The following is a 22,276-nucleotide window of genomic DNA, read 5'->3' on the forward strand; positions in this document are numbered from 1 at the left end:
AAACTGGGGAAATGTGTAGAGTCTTCTGGGCTTCACTACAGTGTTGATCTCCTGAATACATGATTTTATTTCACAATTCCTTGAGAGAGAAAAAAATGCCTGATTAGGCTTTGTGTATGTCATGTGTGCCTTCCTTGGGTGAAGCCAGCTTTACAGCTATGTTGTTATTATGCGGTTTGTTACTTATGTATGTTATGTTGCAGCTATTTCAAATAGTTTTGTCAATTTGTTGTGGCCTGAAATAAATTGGCCCTTTGAAACATATCTTTGTCTTTGTGTGTTGTATGTAGACCACATTGCTTAGCAGAGTTCAGTGATGCAAATGCATGTCAAGTTGATCAACACATTGTATTATTCTCCAGTGCAATAACAGTACTGAAACGAAGGCTAAAAGGGCATTAATAGGAGCCTTAAAAAAAAGGAGAAAAAAATAAGTAACTAAATAGTTACTTTTCACAGTAACGCATTACTTTTTGGTGTAAGTAACTGAGTTAGTAACTGAGTTACTTTTGAAATAAAGGAACTAGTAACTGTAACTAGTTACTGGTTTTCAGTAACTAACCCAACACTGATCATAATTAAAGACAAAAGTAATTTTTAATTTACTTTCCCTAAATATCTAAAAGTATTCATATTCTCTTCATGTCATATGGTGCTCCTTCCAGTGCTGTTGTTTTTAGGTTAGAGTTTTATCCAATCAGAATTCAGCTAGCTTATGTTGCCATGCTGTACCAAATCTGCCCAGGTCCTTCAGAATCAACAATGCTGGCGTCTGTGCACTGTAAGTGAACGGACACATACAGCTGATAGACAATTGCAATAACCAATCAGATCACGAGTTGTTGTCAGTAAGGCCTTCTAGCTTGGATACTCACTTGGAAGTCCCAAGTGAGTATCCAATCACAAGTTGCGAAAACAGGAAGTGGCACCGGAGCCATACGAGCCATAGAAATCCACAGAAAACTCACCGGTACTGACAAAGAAGGAGAGAAACATGTTGATTAGGTGGCAGATATATATTTGCAAAGCCATTTTCAAGAAGGATACTTAAGAGAAACTACATCTTGTGAGACGAGGTCGGGCGACACCGGAAGCTATCCTGGTGAAATGGTTTGCCCGCGACTTTCACACGAATCAACCGACTACGACCAACGTATATGTACACGGCGTCAAATGGGTACTACAAATTGTGAGTTGAAATATTTTATTTCTAAATTTTTTCAGGTTTCATTTGTTTTATACAATTCTTTTAATTTTGACAGTACCACGTCGGGCAGCAGTGTGGCACAGGGGTTAGTGCGTGTGCCTCACAATACGAAGGTCCTGAGTTGAATCCCGGGCTTGAGATATTTCTGTGTGGAGTTTGCATGTTCTACCCGTGACTGCGTGGGTTCCCTCCGGGTACTCCGGCTTCCTCCCACCTCCAAAGACATGCACCTGGGGATAGGTTGATTGACAACACTAAATTGGCCCTAGTGTGTGAATGTGAGTGTGAATGTTGTCTGTCTATCTGTGTTGGCCCTGTGATGAGTTGGCGACTTGTCCAGGGTGTACCCTGCCTACCGCCCGAATGCAGCTGAGATAGGCTCCAGCACCCACCGCGACAAGTGGTAGACAATGGATGGATGGAGTACCACGTAAGATATGTTTTAATTGCTGAAGCGGATTTATTGAATGTTAAACGCGCCGAAAAATAGACCGTTTTGTCCACTGTTGAGGGGATCCAATGGCCAGTAGTGTGCAAGTGTGTTTCTGTATAGTAGTCGGACTAAGTAGGACATCACTGACGGCCTAGGTGAGAAATGCACAGCCCGCCACTGAAAACAATCATCTGTTTTGTCAACTGTAGCTGAGCACTTTGTCAAAACTGCATTTTCAAAAGTATGTTTTATCAAAATAGAAAACCTTCAGATGCCGTGTGATATAGAGCATCGTTCAGAAGCAAAGATGTCACTTTAAACTAGCACCAGCGACTCTACCCTTCACAACTTTTGTTGATATCAACGGCAAAAATGACATTTGCCACTGAACTGAATCAAACTGTACTATCTGGCGGGAAATAAGGATGCACACATATTAGATCCTACCTACTGACTTCACATTTACTTCCTTATGTTAATCCTCGGAGATCCTTCCCGAGTCCTGACTGGAATATTGATGTTTCCAATCTCCTTACCTCAATTTAATTAACCCATACTTGTTGGGTTCATGTCCTGCTTTCTTTCAATCTGGGACACGTAGCAGAGGTGTCTCTCCCAAGGTAGCTTCTCATATTTCACTGTCTCCTTTGTTACACACTTCCTTTTGCCATTGCTATTTACATGCGGTATGTACTTTGTTACATTTTACCACATCCATCTGTAAGAGCAAAGGCTTTTCTCAAAGATTTCTGCATGTTAGTGTGTATTTCTTATTTAATTTCCTCTTCCCTCCACCACCCCAGCTCAAGTTCGACAGCGACGGAGTGTGTGTGTGCTGCGAGCTCCAGCAACAGAGCTCGAGCTGCAACAACCTTGGAGAGACGCTGAAACTTAACCCCCTGAGGGACTGCAATACCATACGCTTGCGACTCAAGGTGCGTAGGGAGTTGTGTGACGGCCGTGGTTGCTTCTCTCGCTCTCTCTCTCTCTATCCAGTTTACCGCAGAACTTGGACTAAAAGGGACTAATTAGGTGAACTCCTCTCACCTGGGCCTGGGTGCAGCTTCTGGAGGGAGTTAAAGGCCTGATCCTGACTACACACAGGGCACGGCCACGTCTGTCTCAGTCTCCCCTGCAGGCTTTTTGATTGCCGTAGGTGGTGATAAATGGGAGCTTGTCCTTTTTTGGTTTAACTCAGGGGTCGGCAACCCAAAACGTTGAAAGATCCATATTGGATCAAAAACACAAAAAAAACAAAATCTGTCTGGAGCTGCAAAAAATTAAAAGTCTTATATAAGTGTTATAACGGAGGCAACACATGATGTAAGTGTCTATATTAGCTATATTAGCCTACTATCAAAGGCTGACGCAAATCTTCGTTGACAGAAATGTTGTGTTTTAATTATTATTGTACACATTTTTGCACTATTGGAAATCATTAGTAAAATGGAGGCTTCTCACAGGATGAGATAACTTCTGGAAATGACTGTCTTAGAATGGCCAATGGTATAGATGTGTTTATAAGTTTAAGGAATCGGCAGGCTGTCTTCTTCTAATGGATTTATTACAATCTTTGCAAGCTGGGTAACGTTTGCTGTGGTCTGGAACAACATGGCAACAAACAACTATGACAAATGCAGCCAATATCACATACAGATAATGTGTCATCAGACATCCATCCATCCATTTTCTACCGCTTGTCCCTTTTGGGGTTGCTGGAGCCTATCTCAGCTGCATTCAGACGGAAGGCGGGGTACACCCTGGACAAGTCGCCACCTCATCACAATGCCAACACAGATAGACAGACAACATTCACACTCACATTCACACACCAGGGCCAATTTAGTGTTGCCAATCAACCTATCCCCAGGTGCATGTCTTTGGAGGTGGGAGGAAGCCGGAGTACCCGGAGGGAACCCACGCAGTCACGGGGAGAACATGCAAACTCCACACAGAAGGATCTCGAGCCTGGGATTGAACTCAGGACTACTCAGGACCTTGTTATTGTGAGGCATATGAACTGTGCCACCGTGCTGCCCGTCATGAGACATGCAAATATAAATGATATAAACAGAGGACATAAGTAAAGGAAATTAAATAAGCTCAAATATACATACAAACGAGGCATAATGATGCAATATGTACATACAGCTAGCCTTAATAGCATGTTAGCATCGATTAGCTTGCAGTCATGGATTGACCAAATATGCCTGGTAAGCACTCCAGCAAATCAATAAAATCAACAAAGCTCACCTTTGTGCATTCACGCACAGCATAAAACGTTTGGTGGACAAAATGAGACAAAGAAGGAGTGGCATAAAACACGTCTTTCTGTGGCAGCATCGGAGAAAGTTGTACATGTAAACAAACTATGGTGAGTTCAAGGATCGCTGAAATTAGTAGGACTAAATGGTGCTTGCCAAATACTCTCATCAGTGAGGCATGTTTAGTGTAAACAGTGGGATTTCTAACAATTAGGAAGGTTTGTGTCATGTTTGTTATCCTACAGAAAATATATCAAAAAAATTTATCTATTTTTTCCTTCATCTTTGAACCATTTTCAGACATCTCTGAAAGAGGTCCAGGGAGCCACTAGGGCGGCGCCAATGAGCCGCATGTGGCTTTAGAGCCGCGGGTTGCTGACCCCCGTTTTAACTGAATCAAATTGTTTGTTGGCAGTGTGCGATGTTGATTGTGGGTGTGGCCTTTTCAGATTTTAGTAGTAGAATAAGTAAGTATCACTTGCTCTGCATTTTGTAAATATTCTTATTTAAAAAAATGTTATTTTCTCCCTCTTTGGAATTAGGAAGATTTCCGATGGCACCTTGTCTAGGGGGTTGGATGAAGTGGCGCGAACATTAGTGGAGAGGTTTAGAGCTTTCTTTTTCTTTCGTTTTTGTTTACAGGTTAAAGTACATTAATACCTAACACAAAAGCGCATGAAGACCAAGGAGGTGTTTAGTTAGTGTCTGGATAGGCAGTTACAGTGCATCCAGAAAGTATTCACAGTGCTTTAATTCGTCCACATTTTGTTATCTTACAGCCTTATTCCAAAATGTAATACATTCATGTTTGTCTTCAATGGACAATACCCCATAACAACAATGTGAAAATGTTTTTGTTTTTTCCAAAAACTAACAACTAAAAATGTACATGTACAAACCCCGTTTCCATAAGAGTTGGGAAATTGTGTTAGATGTAAATATAAACGTAATACAATGATTTGCAAATAATTTTCAACCCATATTCAGTTGAATATGCTACAAAGACAACATATTTGATGTTCAAACTGCTAAACTTTTTTTTTTTTGAAAATAATCATTCACTTTAGAATTTTATGCCAGCAACACGTGACAAAGAAGTTGGGGAAGGTGGCAATAAATACTGATAAAGTTGAGGAATGCTCATCAAACACTTATTTGGAACATCCCACAGGTGAACAGACAAATTGGGAACAGGTGGGTGCCATGATTGGGTATAAAAGTAGATTCCATGAAATGCTCAGTCATCCACAAACAAGGATGGGGCGAGGGTCACAACTTTGTCAACAAATGCGTGAGCAAATTGTTGAACAATTTAAGAAAAACCTTTCTCAACCAGCTATTGCAAGGAATTTAGGGATTTCACCATCTACGGTCCGTAATATCATCAAAGGGTTCAGAGATTCTGGAGAAATCACTGCACGTAAGCAGCTAAGCCTGTGACCTTCCATCCCTCAGGCTGTACTGCACCAACAAGCGACATCAGTGTGTAAAGGATATCACCACATGGGCTCAGGAACACTTCAGAAACCCACTGTCAGTAGCTACAGCTACATCTGTAAGTGCAAGATAAAACTCTCCTAGGCAAGGCGAAAACACCCAGAAACGCCGTCGGCTTCGCTGGGCCTGAGCTCATCTAAGATGGACTGATACAAAGTGGAAAAGTGTTCTGTGGTCTGACGAGTCCACATTTCAAATTGTTTTTGGAAACTGTGGACGTCGTGTCCTCCGGACCAAAGAGGAAAAGAACCATCCGGATTGTTATAGGCGCAAAGTTGAAAAGCCAGCATCTGTGATGGTATGGGGGTGTATTAGTGCCCAAGACATGGGTAACTTACACATCTGTGAAGGTGCCATTAATGCTGAAAGGTACATACAGGTTTTGGAGCAACATATGTTGCCATCCAAGCAACGTTACCATGGACGCCCCTGCTTATTTCAGCAAGACAATGCCAAGCCACATGTTACATCAATGTGGTTTCATAGTAAAAGAGTGCGGGTACTAGACTGGCCTGCCTGTAGTCCAGACCTGTCTCACATTGAAAATGTGTGGCGCATTTTGAAGCCTAAAATACCACAACGGAGACCCCCGGACTGTTGAACAACTTAAGCTGTACATCAAGCAAGAATGGGAAAGAATTCCACCTGAGAAGCTTAAAAAATGTGTCTCCTCAGTTCCCAAACGTTTACTGAGTGTTGTTAAAAGGAAAGGCCATGTAACACAGTGGTGAACATGCCCTTTCCCCAACTTTTTTGGCACGTGTTGCAGCCATGAAATTCTAAGTTAATTATTATTTGCAAACAATAAATAAAGTTTATGAGTTTGAACATGAAATATGTTGTCTTTGTAGTGCATTCAACTGAATATGGGTTGAAAAGGATTTGCAAATCATTGTATTCCGTTTATATTTACATTAAACACAATTTCCCAACTCATACGGAAACGGGGTTTGTACATAAGTATTCACAGCCTTTTTTCAATACTGCACCTTTTTGACAGCAATTACCGCCTTAAATATTTTTTATTATTCGATGCCCCAAGCTTAGCACACCAATCTTTGGGCAGTACCACCCATGCGTCTTTGCAGCACCTCTCAAGTTCCATCAGGTTGGATGAGAAGGGTTGGTTTTCATGCAGGATGTCTCTGTACCTTCCAGGTGTATGACTGTCGATTCCTGTCGTGCATTTGAATACATTAGTATTATTGATCGTTGTTGGATTTCTTGTTATCTGCAATTCAGTCAATGATGTAATTATGGCTTGGATGGATTACTTTTTTGAATGTACCTCTGAGGAATTTTGGGAACATTACTCATGGGAATGGTAGTGAAATACCAAAACCTTCTCGCTTAGGTGTTTGCGATAAAGTTGAGAGGGAATATAAAACATTTAATTTGGGTACCTTTAAAGGACCATTGCGGCCTGTTGATGTCTACCATTTATCTTAACTTACATTTAGGAGGAGAAAGGAATAAAAAGAAATATTACTGTTATTGGAAATACAGCAGAAAAAAAAATACTTTAACGGAAGTTGAATGTGCAAAAATTGCTTTTGATAAATTGTGGCATGAAAATGAATTGGAAGAGCGAAAATGACATTACTCTAATGTTGAATGGTGGAGATATAACGGTAGCAAAATCTCATGGTACGATATTATCATGGTATGAAGGCCACGGTAGTATATTATTGTGGTATATGTCCCCCCAAAAAACAACTTAAAAATGCCATATAAATAATCTTATTTATTACTACAAATATGTATTTTTAAGTGCAAATAATTGTGCAGGAACATCCACTGTTTGAAGAAAATATTTGTAAAAAAAAATATATATATATATATATATATAGTCAAGTGTCTTTAAAGTGACAAAAACAATAATGTTGAGTGTCTTTCAACATTGACTTTCTGGCAAGCAGTGTCCCCCACAGTGGACACATTTATAACAGTTTGGAAAATGCTGTTTCATTCATCCATCCATCCATCCATTTTCTACCGCTTGTCCCTTTTGGGGCCGCGGGGGGTGCTGGAGCCTATCTTAGCTGCATTCGGGCAGAAGGCGGTGTACACCCTAGACAAGTCGCCACCTCATCGCAGGGCCAACACAGATAGACAAGTGAGACAACATTCACACTCACATTCACACACTAGGGCCAATTTACAATCAATCTATCCCCAATCAAAGTTGATTTATATAGCCCTTAATCACAAGTGTCTCAAAGGGCTGCACAAGCCACCACAACATCCTCGGCTCAGATCCCACATCATGCAAGAAAAAACTCAACCCAATGGGATACAATGAGAAACCTTGGAGGGGACCGCAGATGTGGTTGTAGTTCGCTGAGCTCCACACAAGGATGTATTTCAGAAGGCGGGTCCTTGTAGAAAAAAACATTGTATGTGATTGGATAAACCACTTGTCCGTCATCTTGAATGGCGTGCTACTTCAACCACTCACATCGTCATCAACCCGAGGCAAGCGGTGGAAAATGGACGGATGGATTGAGGCTTTATTCAATAAGTTTTTCAGTTTACTCATATGTTACACCTTTCCTGCTTGTCGGCTCCCAGACCGTGGTCGAGGAGCGTAGGGGACAAGTTCCTTCCAGTGCCGATGTATTGTCGGGCGTAACACCCTCCACTTTACCCGTGGGTCCCTACAGTTCCGCTCTTGGCTCGGAATGACGAGGCCGTCGATTCGTTATAACTCTTGTCACTTTATTTATGTTTCCACAAAGCCAACCTGACATCCACTAAACTACTAGCGCTCACCTCACACACACTGCTACCGCTCTCTCACCTCACATGCCCACTCACTTACTCACGTCACTCACCTTACATACTGCCATTCTTAAAGGAGCACAACACGTATTTCCCATGACGTACAGTTCTTTTGGTCAATTTCTCACCGTGCACTGAGACGAACGGCTGGCTGTGTCGCCTCGGAAACGCTCGAGACGAAAGTGGTGCACTTTGCTTTGCAGAACGCAGACTTTCAGACCGCCGCCAAAGGGGTTATGTTTTCCACCAGGGTTTTTTTGTCTGTTTGTTAGCAACGTAACTCAAAAAGTTCTGGACAGATTTTGACGAAATGTCCGAAAACAACAATCTACTTTTGCATTTCACGCAACCAACCCCCCACACCTTGCCGGTCCGCGCCGCGCAAAGGATTCTGGGAGATGTAGTTTATTTTCAGACACAGCCCAGAAAAAAGTACACTCAAAGTTTTTGTTTGATACCGCCACGTGTCACGGCATTATTGTAAAGACTTTGAAACCAAAATACCACGGTATCTGCAAAACCGTTACACCCCTATTGAATGGCATACCTCCTCTTGATGTGAGTCGTATACATTTGAAGTTCCACAGTTTAAAATTTTGCAACTTGGTAATGTGAAACAGTAGTCAGATGACAATCTGCACGTTTATACTGCAATGTGTTCTAACCGGCAAAGCACAGAACGCATATTCTTTGGCTGAGATTAAAATTTATTTTGTTTAGAAAGCTCTTTTGCGTGCATACAAGTTAGTGAGTGAAGCTTGCAAGCATCGGTTTCATAAAGGAATGAAAACTAAACAATCGTACGTTGAGTTCGCTCGTGAGCTGACTTTTGGTTGATGGTGTACTTCCTTTTAGAATTAATACATTTGAGGAATCGTGTGACTTGGTTGAGTTTACAAACTCTTTAGCTGCCAACATTGCCGTGTACAAACCCCGTTTCCATATGAGTTGGGAAATTGTGTTAGATGTAAATATAAACGGAATACAATGATTTACAAATCATTGTCAACCCATATTCAATTGAATGCACTACAAGGACAAGATATTTGATGTTCAAACTCATAAACTTAATTTTTTTTTGCAAATAATAATTAACTTAGAATTTCATGGCGGCAACACGTGCCAAAGTAGTTGGGAAAGGGCATGTTCACCACTGTGTTACATGGCCTTTCCTTTTAACAACACTCAGTAAACGTTTGGGAACTGAGGAGACACATTTTTGAAGCTTCTCAGGTGGAATTCTTTCCCATTCTTGCTTGTACAGCTTAAGTTGTTCAACAGTCCAGGGGTCTCCGTTGTGGTATTTTAGGCTTCATAATGCGCCACACATTTTCAATGTGAGACAGTTCTGGACTACAGGCAGGCCAGTCTAGTACCCGCACTCTTTTACTATGAAGCCACATTGATGTAACACGTGGCTTGGCATTGTCTTGCTGAAATAAGCAGGGGCGTCCATGGTAACGTTGCTTGGATGGCAATATATGTTGCTCCAAAACCTGTATGTACCTTTCAGCATTAATGGCGTCTTCACAGGTGTGTAAGTTACCCATGTCTTGGGCACTAATACACCCCCATACCATCACAGATGCTGTCTTTTCAACTTTGCGCCTATAACAATCCGGATGGTTCTTTTCCTCTTTGGTCCGGAGGACACGACGTCCACAGTTTCCAAAAACAATTTGAAATGTGGACTCGTCAGACCACAGAACACTTTTCCACTTTGTATCAGTCCATCTTCGATGAGCTCAGGCCCAGCGAAGCCGAGGGCGTTTCTGGGTGTTCTTGATAAACGGTTTTCGCCTTGCATAGTAGAGTTTTAACTTGCACTTACAGATGTAGCGACCAACTGTAGTTACTGACAGTGGGTTTCTGAAGTGTTCCTGAGCCCATATGGTGATATCTTTTACACACTGATGTTGCTTGTTGATGCAGTACAGCCTGAGGGATCAAAAGTCACGGGCTTAGCTGCTTACGTGCAGTGATTTCTCCAGATTCTCTGAACCCTTTGATGATATTACGGGCCGTAGATGGTGAAATCCCTAAATTCCTTGCAATAGCTGGTTGAGAAAGGTTTTTCTTAAACTGTTCAACAATTTGCTCACGCATTTGTTGACAAAGTGGTGACCCTCGCCCCAGCCTTGTTTGTGAATGACTGAGCATTTTATGGAATCTACTTTTATACCCAATCATGGCACCCATCTGTTCCCAATTAGCCTGCACACCTGTGGGATGTTCCAAATAAGTGTTTGATGAGCATTCCTCAACTTTATCAGTATTTATTGGCACCTTTCCCAACTTCTTTGTCACGTGTTGCTGGCATCAAATTCTAAAGTTAATGATTATTTGCAAAAAAAAAAAAATGTTTATCAGTTTGAACATCAAATATGTTAGCATATTCATAGCATATTCAACTGAATATGGGTTGAAAATGATTTGCAAATCATTGTATTCTGTTTATATTTACATCAAACACAATTTCCAAACTCATATGGAAACGGAGTTTGTACATCATGGAACTTTAAAAGGAACGATCTACTGAGCTCCAAATAAGAAGTGCAAAATAGTGTGTGCAAACTATAAAATTGGGTGTCCTATTAGTGGCCGTGTTGCGGGTGATCTACTAAGACTGCTTGAACAATTGACAACAGGTGCAAAAATGGGTCTTTGATATTTTTTTCTACATTTAAAAGACTTCCTTGTGGTCTATTTAAGTTGTAATGGTGCTTCTTTGGTCAACATTTTGCATAGATTATGTTTTACAGACCGTAAATGCGGCGTGGCATGGAGGCAATCAGCCTGTGGCATTGCTGAGGTGTTATGGATGCTTCGATAGCAGCCTTTAGCTCATTTGCATTATTTGGTCTGGTGTCTTTCAGCTTCTTCTTCACAATACCCCACAAATTCTCTGTGGGGTTCAGGTCAGGGGAGTTGGCAGGCCAATCGAGGACAGTAATGCCATGGTCAGTACAACAGTTACTGGTGGTTTTGGCACTGCTGTATCATTCTGGAAAATGAAATCATCATCTCCATAGAGCTTTTCAACAGATGGAAGCATGTAGTGCTCTAAAATCTCTTGGTACACAGCTGCATTGACTCTGGACTTGATGAAACACAGTGGACCAACACCAGCAGCTGACATGGCTCCCCAAACCATTGCTGACTGTGGGAACTTCACACTGGATTTCAAGTAACTTGGATTTTGCTCCTCTCCAGCCTTCCTCCAAACTCTAGCGCCTTGACTTCCAAATGAAATACAAAACTTGCTTTCGTCTGAAAACAGGACTCTGGACCACTCTGCAACTGTCTAGTGCTTCTTTTCCATAGCCCAAGTCAGACGCTTCTTCCGTTGTCTTGAGTTCAGGAGTGGCTTGACCATGGGAATACGGCTACATGCTTCCATCTGTTGAAAAGCTCTATGGAGATGATGATTTCATTTTCCAGCATAATCCAGCAAAAACCACCAGTAACTGGTGTACTGACTATGGCATTACTGTCCTTGATTGGCCTGCCAACTCCCCTGACCTGAACCCCATAGAGAATTTGTGGGGTATTGTGAAGAAGAAGCTGAAAGACACCAGACCCAATAATGCAAATGAGCTAAAGGCTGCTATTGAAGCATCCTGGGCATCCATAACACCTCAGCAATGCCACAGGCTGATTGCCTCCATGCCACGCCGCATTGATGCAGTAATCCGTGCAAAAGGATTTCCAACCAAGTACTGAGTGCATTAATTGACATTTTCAAATGTTTGATTTTGTTTTGCTGTTATAAATCTTTATTTTTTACTTGGTCTGAGGAAATATTCAAATTTTTTGAGATGGGATTTTTGAGTTTTGTTAAGCTATATGCCATAATCAGCAATATTAAAATAATAAAAGGCTTGCAGTATTTCAGTTGATGTGTAATGAATTCAGAATGTATGACATTTTCATGATTTTAGCTGCATTACAGAAAATAAAGGACTTTATCACAATATTCTAATTTTCTGAGACAGTCCTGTATATATATATATATATATATATATATATATATATATATATATATATATATATATATATATATATATATATATATATATATATATATATATATATATATGATTGATTAACGCGATGAATTTGAGTTTGATCACGGTGATCAGCTGTTAGCATTTTTACCTCGCTCAAACCTTGCGGAAATGTCTGTGAGAAGTTACCGCAGTAGTAAACAGTAGGGAAGCAACAACTCTTACTATTATCCTGCAGGGAACAATCCACCTTTATTGACCATGATCCTTGTGTGTCTGTGAATGTGTGTGTGTTTGTATGAATGTGTTTGTTAGTCTGCGTGTGTGCACAACTTCCCATTACACCGTTGCAAAAGTGGGACTCCCCACGACATAACTATTGTTCAATCAGCGTTGTGCCTCTTCTCCCTTTCACAGCTGGAAGTGCAGCCCAGAAGAACAAAATAAAGAAATATGAGTGTGACTAACAATAAGTCGAAACACAACATTGAGGAGGCGCAGCGGCTTTAGTGAGAGACTTTAGTTTCACTATCTGCGGCAGCTCACCAGTAATCCTGCCCTAAAAGGGGACTTGAAGGCACTCAAAAAAAAAAGTCTTTGTGACTGAACTATTGTAATAGTCTCGACTGGCAGAATAAACACAGTTTTTGTTCCAATTATTTCAAATCATAATTTTGCTCCTGAAAAAATCTTTAAATTTGTTTTATGTGTTGGTAAACATTATTTTCCCGTACCTCAAATTCAAACTGCACTTTAATGTATTTTTACTAAAAATAAACTACAATTTTTTGGGGAAAAAAGTCCACATTCTTGCCGTTTGCCAAACATAAGAACTTTAAGAGGAAAAAAAGTTGTTCTCTTCACCACCACAAAATGTACCGAAAAAGAAGCAAAACCTTGGCCCTTAAACCAGGTACGGACTGTAGCAGGGGTTACGTGTACAGCTGCACCTCTACTGAGCACAAACATAGATATCAATAAAATGACAGTTTTCCTCAATCAAACATGGTTAAAATGTCTGTTACAAGATACTGAAGTAGTAAATAGTAGGGATGTGACGGCACTTAATATAATCCTGCACGGGACAATCCGCTTTAACAAAAAAAAAGTATTGATATTAATCGAGATCAAAATTAATAATGATCATATATATATATATATATATATATATATATATATATATATATATATATATATATATATATATATATATATATATATACATACAGTCGTGATCAAAAGTTAACATACACTTGTAAAGAACATAATGTCTTGGGTCTTGAGTTTACAATAATTTCTACAACTCTTATTTTTTGGTGATAGAGTGATTGAAGCACATACTTGTTGGTCACAAAAAACATTCATGAAATGTGGTTCTTTTATGAATTTATTATGGGTCTACTGAAAATGTGAGCAAATCTGCTGGGTCAAAAGTATACATACAGCAATGTTAATATTTGCTTACATGTCCTTTGGCGAGTTTCATTGCAATAAGGCGCTTTTGGTAGCCATCCACAAGCTTCTGGCAAGCTTCTGGTTGAATTTTTGACCACTCCTCTTGACAAAATTGGTGCAGTTTAGCTAAATTTGTTGGTTTTCTGACATGGACTTGTTTCTTCAGCATTGTCCACACGTTTATGTCAGGACTTTGGGAAGGCCATTCTAAAACCCTAATTCTACCACTTATGACAGTGGTAAAGGAATGGCTAAATCAGGCTAGAAGTAAGGTTTTAGAATGGCCTTCCCAAAGTCCTGATTTAAACTTGTGGGCAATGCTAAAGAAACAAGTCCATGTCAGAAAACCAACAAATTTAGCTGAACTGCACCAATTTTGTCAAGAGGAGTGGTCAAAAATTCAACCAGAAGCTTGCCAGAAGCTTGTGGATGGCTACCAAAAGCGCCTTATTGCAATGAAACTCGCCAAAGGACATGTAAGCAAATATTAACATTGCTGTATGTATACTTTTGACCCAGCAGATTTGCTCACATTTTCAGTAGACCCGTAATAAATTCATAAAAGAACCACATTTCATGAATGTTTTTTGTGACCAACAAGTATGTGCTCCAATCACTCTATCACACAAAAAATAAAAGTTGTAGAAATGATTGGAAATTCAAGATAGCCATGACATTATGTTCTTTACAAGTGTATGTAAACTTTTGATCGCGACTGTATGTACACACACACACACACACACACAAATAGATAGCCCTGCCCCCTGCCAAATTATTTTAACCCAATATGGCGACTTGTCCAGGATGTACCCCGCCTTTCGCCCGAATGCAGCTGAGATAGGCTCCAGCACCCCCCGCGACCCCAAAAGGGACAAGCGGTAGAAGATGGATGGATGGCCCCGAGTCAAAAAGTTGGGGCACCCTTGGACTTCAATGGCGGACTCGCGCAAAGCTCTTCAGGTAAAACTTAACCATATATGGAGATATCTGCTGACTTCACCAGTGGGGAAAAAAATCACAAGTGGGGAAAATTCCAAACGGCTCGTTTGGAGGAAGTATAAAGGAGGGCAAGATTTAATAAATATCACTGCCATGCCTCCATGGTTTAGTTTCAAATGTTTAGGACTTATCAATCAATCAATCAATCAATGTTTATTTATATAGCCCTAAATCACAAGTGTCTCAAAGGGCTGCACAAGCCACAACGACATCCTCGGTACAGAGCCCACATAAGGGCAAGGAAAAACTCACCCCAGTGGGACGTCGATGTGAATGACTATGAGAAACCTTGGAGAGGACCGCATATGTGGGTAACCCCCCCCCCCCCCCCCCCCCCTCTAGGGAGACCGAATGCAATGGATGTCGAGTGGGTCTAACATAATATTGTGAGAGTACAGTCCATAGTGGATCCAGCATAACAGTAAGAGTCCAGTCCACAGTGGGGTCAGCAGGAAACCATCCCGAGCGGAGACGGGTCAGCAGCGCAGAGATTTTTCCCAACCGATACACAGGCGAGTGGTCCACCCCGGGTCCCGACCCCGGACAGCCAGCACCCCATCCATGGCCACCGGACCTGTGTGTCTCCCCCTCCACAAGGGATAGGGGGGAGCAGAGGAGAAAAGAAAAGAAACGGCAGATCAACTGGTCTAAAAAAAAGGGGGCTATTCAAAGGCTAGAGTATACAAATGAGTTTTAAGATGGGACTTAAATGCTTCTACTGAGGTAGCATCTCTAACTGTTACCGGGAGGGCATTCCAGAGTACTGGAGCCCGAATAGAAACCGCTCTATAGCCCGCAGACTTTTTTGGGGCTCTGGGAATCACTAATACGCCGTTCTTTGAACGCAGATTTCTTGCCGGGACATATGGCACAATACAATCGGCAAGATAGGATGGAGCTAGACCGTGTAGTATTTTATACGTAAGTAGTAAAACCTTAAAGTCGCATCTTAAATGCACAGGAAGCCAGTGCAGGTGAGCCAGTATAGGCGTAATATGATCAAACTTTCTTGTTCTTGTCAAAAGTCTAGCAGCCGCATTTTGTACCAACTGTAATCTTTTAATGCTAGACATAGGGAGACCCGAAAATAATACGTTACAGTAATCGAGACGAGACGTAACGAACGCATGAATAATGATCTCAGCGTCGCTAGTGGACAAAATGGAACGAATTTTAGCGATATTACGGAGATGAAAGAAGGCCGTTTTAGTGTGACTCAAACGAGAGAGTTGGGTCGAAGATAATACCCAGATTCTTTGCCGAGTCATTTTGTGTAATTGTTTGGTTGTCAAATGTTAAAGTGGTATTATTAAATAAATGTCGGTGTTTAGCAGGACCGATAATCAGCATTTCCGTTTTCTTAGTGTTGAGTTTCAAGAAGTTAGCGGACATCCATTGTTTAATTTCATTAAGACACGCCTCCAGCTGACTACAATCCGGCGTGTTGGTCAGCTTTAGGGGCATGTAGAGTTGGGGGTCATCAGCATAACAATGAAAGATAACACCGTATTTGCGTATGATGTCGCCTAGCGGCAGCATGTAAATACTAAGGAGTGCAGGGCCAAGAACCGAACCCTGGGGGACTCCGCACGTTACCTTAACATAGTCCGAGGTCACATTGTTATGGGAGACGCACTGCATCCTGTCAGTAAGATAAGAGTTAAACCACGACAAGGCTAAGTCTGACATACCAATACGTGTTTTGATACGCTCTAATAAAATTTTATGATCGACGGTATCGAAAGCAGCGCTAAGATCAAGAAGCAGCAACATAGATGACGCATCAGAATCCATCGTTAGCAGTAGATCATTAGTCATTTTTGCGAGGGCTGTCTCCGTAGAGTGATTTGCCCTGAAACCAGATTGAAAAGGTTTACAGAGATTCATTTCAAACTATGTCTGAAATGTATGTGCAAACTGGCAACTTTTCTTTTCTAAACTATTGCTACCTGTTTTTGTGTATTTGTGTATGATGGCGGCGCCCTGATGGCAGCGGCTTGCAGACGCTCTTGGAAGTGTAGAGCGATTTGGCAAAAATACCCGTCAATTCTGTCTATTTCATGGCTGGCTCACAGCATGGACACTTTGTGATCACATACGACCGACAGACAATTCTGGATGTGGATAGATCGGGCCGTTATAGACTGAAAGATGCGTGTACTTTGGACCTCCTCGCTAGCATGGGAATACTTCGCTGGCTACATCCAGCGGCCTCTGAAGCAGCGGAGTTAAGTGCCAGCGGGGACCGTCAACGGAAGACACGTAAGCGGTGTGAGCGGAAGCAGAAGCGGGGATGCCGAGCGGGGCTAACAACAAAGCGAAAGGCTAATCCTCAAAGAAGCGCTAGTCCGGATCTGCAAACGACAGGGAAGCCCAACCAGATTGTCAAACCTCGGTTCCTATTCTTCTTATATCTCTAGCCAAACACAAGTACTGTAAATGAGCAAGCAAGGGCCATTTTTTGTTATGTCGACAAACGCTTATGTCGATGTGAGTCAGCTCATCAGAGATGTCGACTTAATGTGTTCCACTGTAAAGGCACACCATTACTTTCTTTCAGAATTTCTCAAGAACACTAATTTTCTACATGGGAACACATGTATAATGTACTTTAGTCAGTGAAAATGTTTCAAGTTATAGCAGTCAAAGATGAATTGTGGAAGAAGTGAAGAATGGCAGCGGCCTTTGTCTTACCCCAAGTGAGAAACATCTTAGTATGCAGGACATAACTCGTCTCACTGGACTGCAGGTGCATGATCTTGCTAGATTATCTTGACTGTAGTGTCCACAGGAATGACATACAATATGGGCTACTGGGACTTTATTGGATAATGGCAATCCTTTCCATTTATTTGAGGTCCCTGATTGATTATAAAACATTGATAACCAAATAAAAGACTCCTCAGGATGAAGCATGCTTATAGAAAGAGGAAAGATCAAGCACATTCATCATCTTGATCATAGCCCATTAAAAAGCGATGGGAATTGGGGCAATAAACCTTTATTAAGAGCCGAAGTAGTCATCGGTGTTGAGTTATCTCTAACCAGAAGCCGTCAAGTTCTCCTCCCCTGGGCTTTCGGCTATTCAGTGTGGGTGTACCCCTGCTGCTGGTAGTCATGATCTCTTGGTAGCTGACATGCAATATTCTTCTACCAGTGCTTCGATAGTGCTTTTTTTAATGATATACAGGGGATTCATGTGGCTTTGTTGTAAGCATTGTTTTTAGAGTTAGCATTTCAACAGATAGCTGAAAAAAGCCTTATTCTTGAAAGTGCGTTACTGCTTTTAGCATCAACTGAAACTTACACTGTTTGTACTGTGTGTGTATATATATATATATATATATATATATATATATATATATATATATATATATATATATATATATATATATATATATGTATATATGTATATATATATGTAAATGTGTGGGTGTGGGTGTGGGTGTGGGTGTGTGTGTGTGTGTGTCTCCTCATTCAATGCGTTTTCTTTATTTTCATGACTACTGAATGAACACATGTGGAGTTATGTACTTAACGAAAAAGGTGAAATAACTGAAAACGTTTCTTCAAAATAGCCACCCTTTGCTCTGATTACTGCTTTGCACACTCTTGGCATTCTCTTGATGAGCTTCAAGCACACATGTGAAGTGAGAACCATTTCAGGTGACTACCTCTTGAAGCTCATCGAGAGAATGCCAAGAGTGTGCGAAAAAGTAATCAAAGAAAAAGGTGGCTATTTTGAAGAAATTAGAATATTAAAACATGTTTTCAGTTATTTCACCTTTTTTTGTCAAGTACATAACTCCACATGGTTTTGATGCCTTGAGTGAAGGTGTGTCCAAACCTTTGGCCTGTACTATACATATATATATATATATATATATATATATATATATATATATATATATACTGTACTATACATATGTCAGGCTTGTCCCTGACAGTTTGACTGTGTTTTAGTTTTTCCTCTGCGTTTGTCTTAGTTTTCTGTCAGCGCTTTTATTTTGTCTTCATTTCCTGATTGTCTCCCTGAGTGCTGCTTCCCCTCAGCTGTGGCTGATTGGCACCTGGCCACACCTGGTGTCAATCAGCCAGCTGCTATTTAAACCTGCCTTCCCCTCCAGTCAGTGCTGGATTATTGTCGTTCCTACCTGTCGTGTCGTTGTTTGCTGTATGCTGTCGTTGCTACCTGTGTGCATTAAGCTTTCCCTGGATCCTGACTCCTGTTCCTGCTTCCTGGTTTCTGGTTCGTGTTTTCTCGTACAATGCCTTCCACCTTCTCTGCATCTTAGGGTTCGTGTCCTACAAACTCTCACATAATAATCCAGCCTAAAACGAAACCCGCAGAGACTTCTTTGGCAGAGAGACTTAACAAAGCTTTATCGTTGATGGCCGAATCAAAAAAAGCTTTGCCTCTTTTTGTGATCCCTCCCACCCATCCCTGTCCTATGTTGGCTTCTCGGGGGACGTCTGGGATCCGTCCCTTGAGGGGGGGGGGGCTATGAGTGGCTGTGCAGCTAGGGAGGCACAGCTACTTCTCGCCCCAGTGGGTCTGCAAGATACGGCGCCATCTCCGAGGGGTCTGCAACAGACGGCGCCATCTCCGAGGGGTCTGCAACAGACGGCGCCATCTCCGAGGGGTCTGCAACAGACGGCGCCATCTCCGAGGGGTCTGCAACAGACGGTGCCATCTCCGAGGGGTCTGCAACAGACGGCGCCATCTCCGAGGGGTCTGCAACTTACGACGCCACCATCATCTCCGGTTGGTCTGCAACTTACGACGCCACCATCATCTCCGGTGGGTCTGCAACTTACGACGCCACCATCATCTCCGGTGGGTCTGCAACTTACGACGCCACCATCATCTCCGGTGGGTCTGCAACTTACGACGCCACCATCATCTCCGGTGGGTCTGCAACTTACGACGCCACCATCATCTCCGGTGGGTCTGCAACTTACGACGCCACCATGTACTCCGGTGGGTCTACAACCTACGGCACCACCATCCTGTCCGGTGGGCCAGCAGCAGAGGGCGCCACCATCCTCCTCTCCGGTGGGCCAGCAGCAGAGGGCGCCACCATCCTCCTCTCCGGTGGGCCAGCAGCAGAGGGCGCCACCATCCTCCTCTCCGGTGGGCCAGCAGCAGAGGGCGCCACCATCCTCCTCTCCGGTGGGCCAGCAGCAGAGGGCGCCACCATCCTCCTCTCCGGTGGGCCAGCAGCAGAGGGCGCCACCATCCTACTCTCCGGTGGGCCAGTAGCAGAGGGCGCCACCATCCTCCTCTCCGGTGGGCCAGCAGCAGAGGGCGCCACCATCCTCCTCTCCGGTGGGCCAGCAACAGAGGGCGCCACCATCCTCCTCTCCGGTGGGCCAGCAGACGCCGCCACCATGCACTCCGGTGGGCCAGCAGACGCCGCCGCCACCACCATCCTCCCCGGTGGGCCAGCAGAGGGCGCCGCCACCACCATCCTCCCCGGTGGGCCAGCAGAGGGCGCCGCCGCCATCCTCCCCGGTGGGCCAGCAGAGGGCGCCGCCGCCATCCTCCCCGGTGGGCCAGCAGAGGGCGCCGCCACCATCGTCTCCGGTGGGTTCTCCCACGCCGGCGGACGAGTCGCCTCGCCAATTGCGGCGGCGTTCAACTCGCCGTCGCCACCTAACTCTTCCCCGCTGGTTGCGGGACACTTGGCCTGGTGGCCCACCTCCTTGTCCTCCCTCCACCCTCCCGTGACTTTGGACTGTTTTTTTGGGGGGGGGGATTTTCTAAAACGTCTGGTATCCGTAATGGGAAGGGGGGCTACTGTCAGGCTTGTCCCTGACAGTTTGACTGTTTTAGTTTTTCCTCTGCGTTTGTCTTAGTTTTCTGTCAGCGCTTTTATTTTGTCTTCATTTCCTGATTGTCTCCCTGAGTGCTGCTTCCCCTCAGCTGTGGCTGATTGGCACCTGGCCACACCTGGTGTCAATCAGCCAGCTGCTATTTAAACCTGCCTTCCCCTCCAGTCAGTGCTGGATTATTGTCGTTCCTACCTGTCGTGTCGTTGTTTGCTGTATGCTGTCGTTGCTACCTGTGTGCGTTAAGCTTTCCCTGGATCCTGACTCCTGTTCCTGCTTCCTGGTTTCTGGTTCGTGTTTTCTCGTACAATGCCTTCCGCCTTCTCTGCATCTTGGGGTTCGGCACCTACAAACTCTGACAACATATATATATATATATATATATATATATATGTATAGTACAGGCCAAAGGTTTGGACACACCTTCTCATTCAATGAGTTTTCTTCATTTTCATGACTATTTACATTGTATATATATCCATCCCATCCATTTGCTACCACTTATTCCCTTCGAGGTCGCGGGGGGCGCTGGAGCCTATCTCAGCTACAATCGGGCGGAAGGCGGGGTACACCCTGGACAAGTCGCTACCTTATCGCAGGGCCAACACAGATAGACAGACAACATTCACACTCACATTCACGCACTATGGCCAATTTAGTGTTACCAATCAACCTATCCCCAGGTGCATGTCTTTGGAAGTGAAATGGCATAAAACAAAAAAAACAAAAAACTTGACCAGCCCTGCAAGGTTTTTATTTTTCTTCAGGGAGTTGGCAACCCGAATCACGATTGGAAAGTGGACGATTCCAAATCGATGGACGAATGTCAAAAAATCTATTATTTAAGCATGTTGTAATAAAGTAATTAGACACTTTTAGAAAGGTGTAACTAATGCAAAACACAGCAGGAGGAAACAAGAAGCCATGCTCGCCGCTAAGCTAGCCAGAATTTGAAGTAGTGAACCAACAAAAGAATAAGTGCTTTGTACACTTCAAAAGAGAGTAACCTGCTAAAAAGAAGACATTTAGCAAGTAGATTAATAAATCTTATTAATTTATAATATTATCCACACATAGTGACAACATATTATATATATATATATATATATATATATATATATATATATATGTGTGTGTGTGTGTGTGTGTGTGTGTGTGTGTGTGCGTGCGTGTGTGTGTGAGTGTGTATAAATATCTATATTATATACATGTGTGTACATATATATATACACATAGTGACAACATTTTATATTATATATGTGTGTGTGTGTGTGTGTGTGTGTGTGTGTGTGTGTGAGTGTGTATAAATATCTATATTATATACATGTGTGTACATATATATATATATATATATATATATATATAATGTGTGTGTATACATATATATCAGACTGCGTGGACGGTAGTAGTGGGTTTCAGTAGGCCTTTAATGTTTGGTTTTATTAAGTGTTTGCCGCATCTGAGCGGTGATGGGATAATGGGATAGAAAGAAGAAGAAGAAAAGAAGACCGATGGGGAAATTGTGGGGACAACAACACACACACATATATATATATATATATATATATATATATATATATATATATATATATATATATATATATATATATATATACACACAGGTATATGCTATGCGCGATCACATTCGAAATGGGAAAGAACACAATACACACTATTACTACGTGGATATAATCAGTGTTGGGTTAGTTACTGAAAACCAGTAACTAGTTACAGTTACTAGTTACTTTATTTCAAAAATAACTCAGTTACTAACTCAGTTACTTACACCAAAAAGTAATGC

General features: G+C 42.4%; 1 protein-coding gene across 1 annotated transcript in view; it reads left to right on the top strand.

The window, feature by feature from the left end:
• The window catches only part of LOC133616118 (endosomal transmembrane epsin interactor 1-like), a 321,751-nt gene that overhangs the window by 260,621 nt on the left and 38,854 nt on the right, over positions 1 to 22,276 (top strand). Inside the window, exon 4 of the mRNA XM_061975233.1 lies at positions 2,444 to 2,575. Within this exon, the coding sequence (XP_061831217.1) occupies positions 2,444 to 2,575 (132 nt within the window). The remainder of the gene's footprint in view (positions 1 to 2,443; positions 2,576 to 22,276) is intronic.

The sequence above is a fragment of the Nerophis lumbriciformis genome, linkage group LG15, assembly GCF_033978685.3.
Source record: "Nerophis lumbriciformis linkage group LG15, RoL_Nlum_v2.1, whole genome shotgun sequence".
NCBI classification, from domain to species: domain Eukaryota; kingdom Metazoa; phylum Chordata; class Actinopteri; order Syngnathiformes; family Syngnathidae; genus Nerophis; species Nerophis lumbriciformis.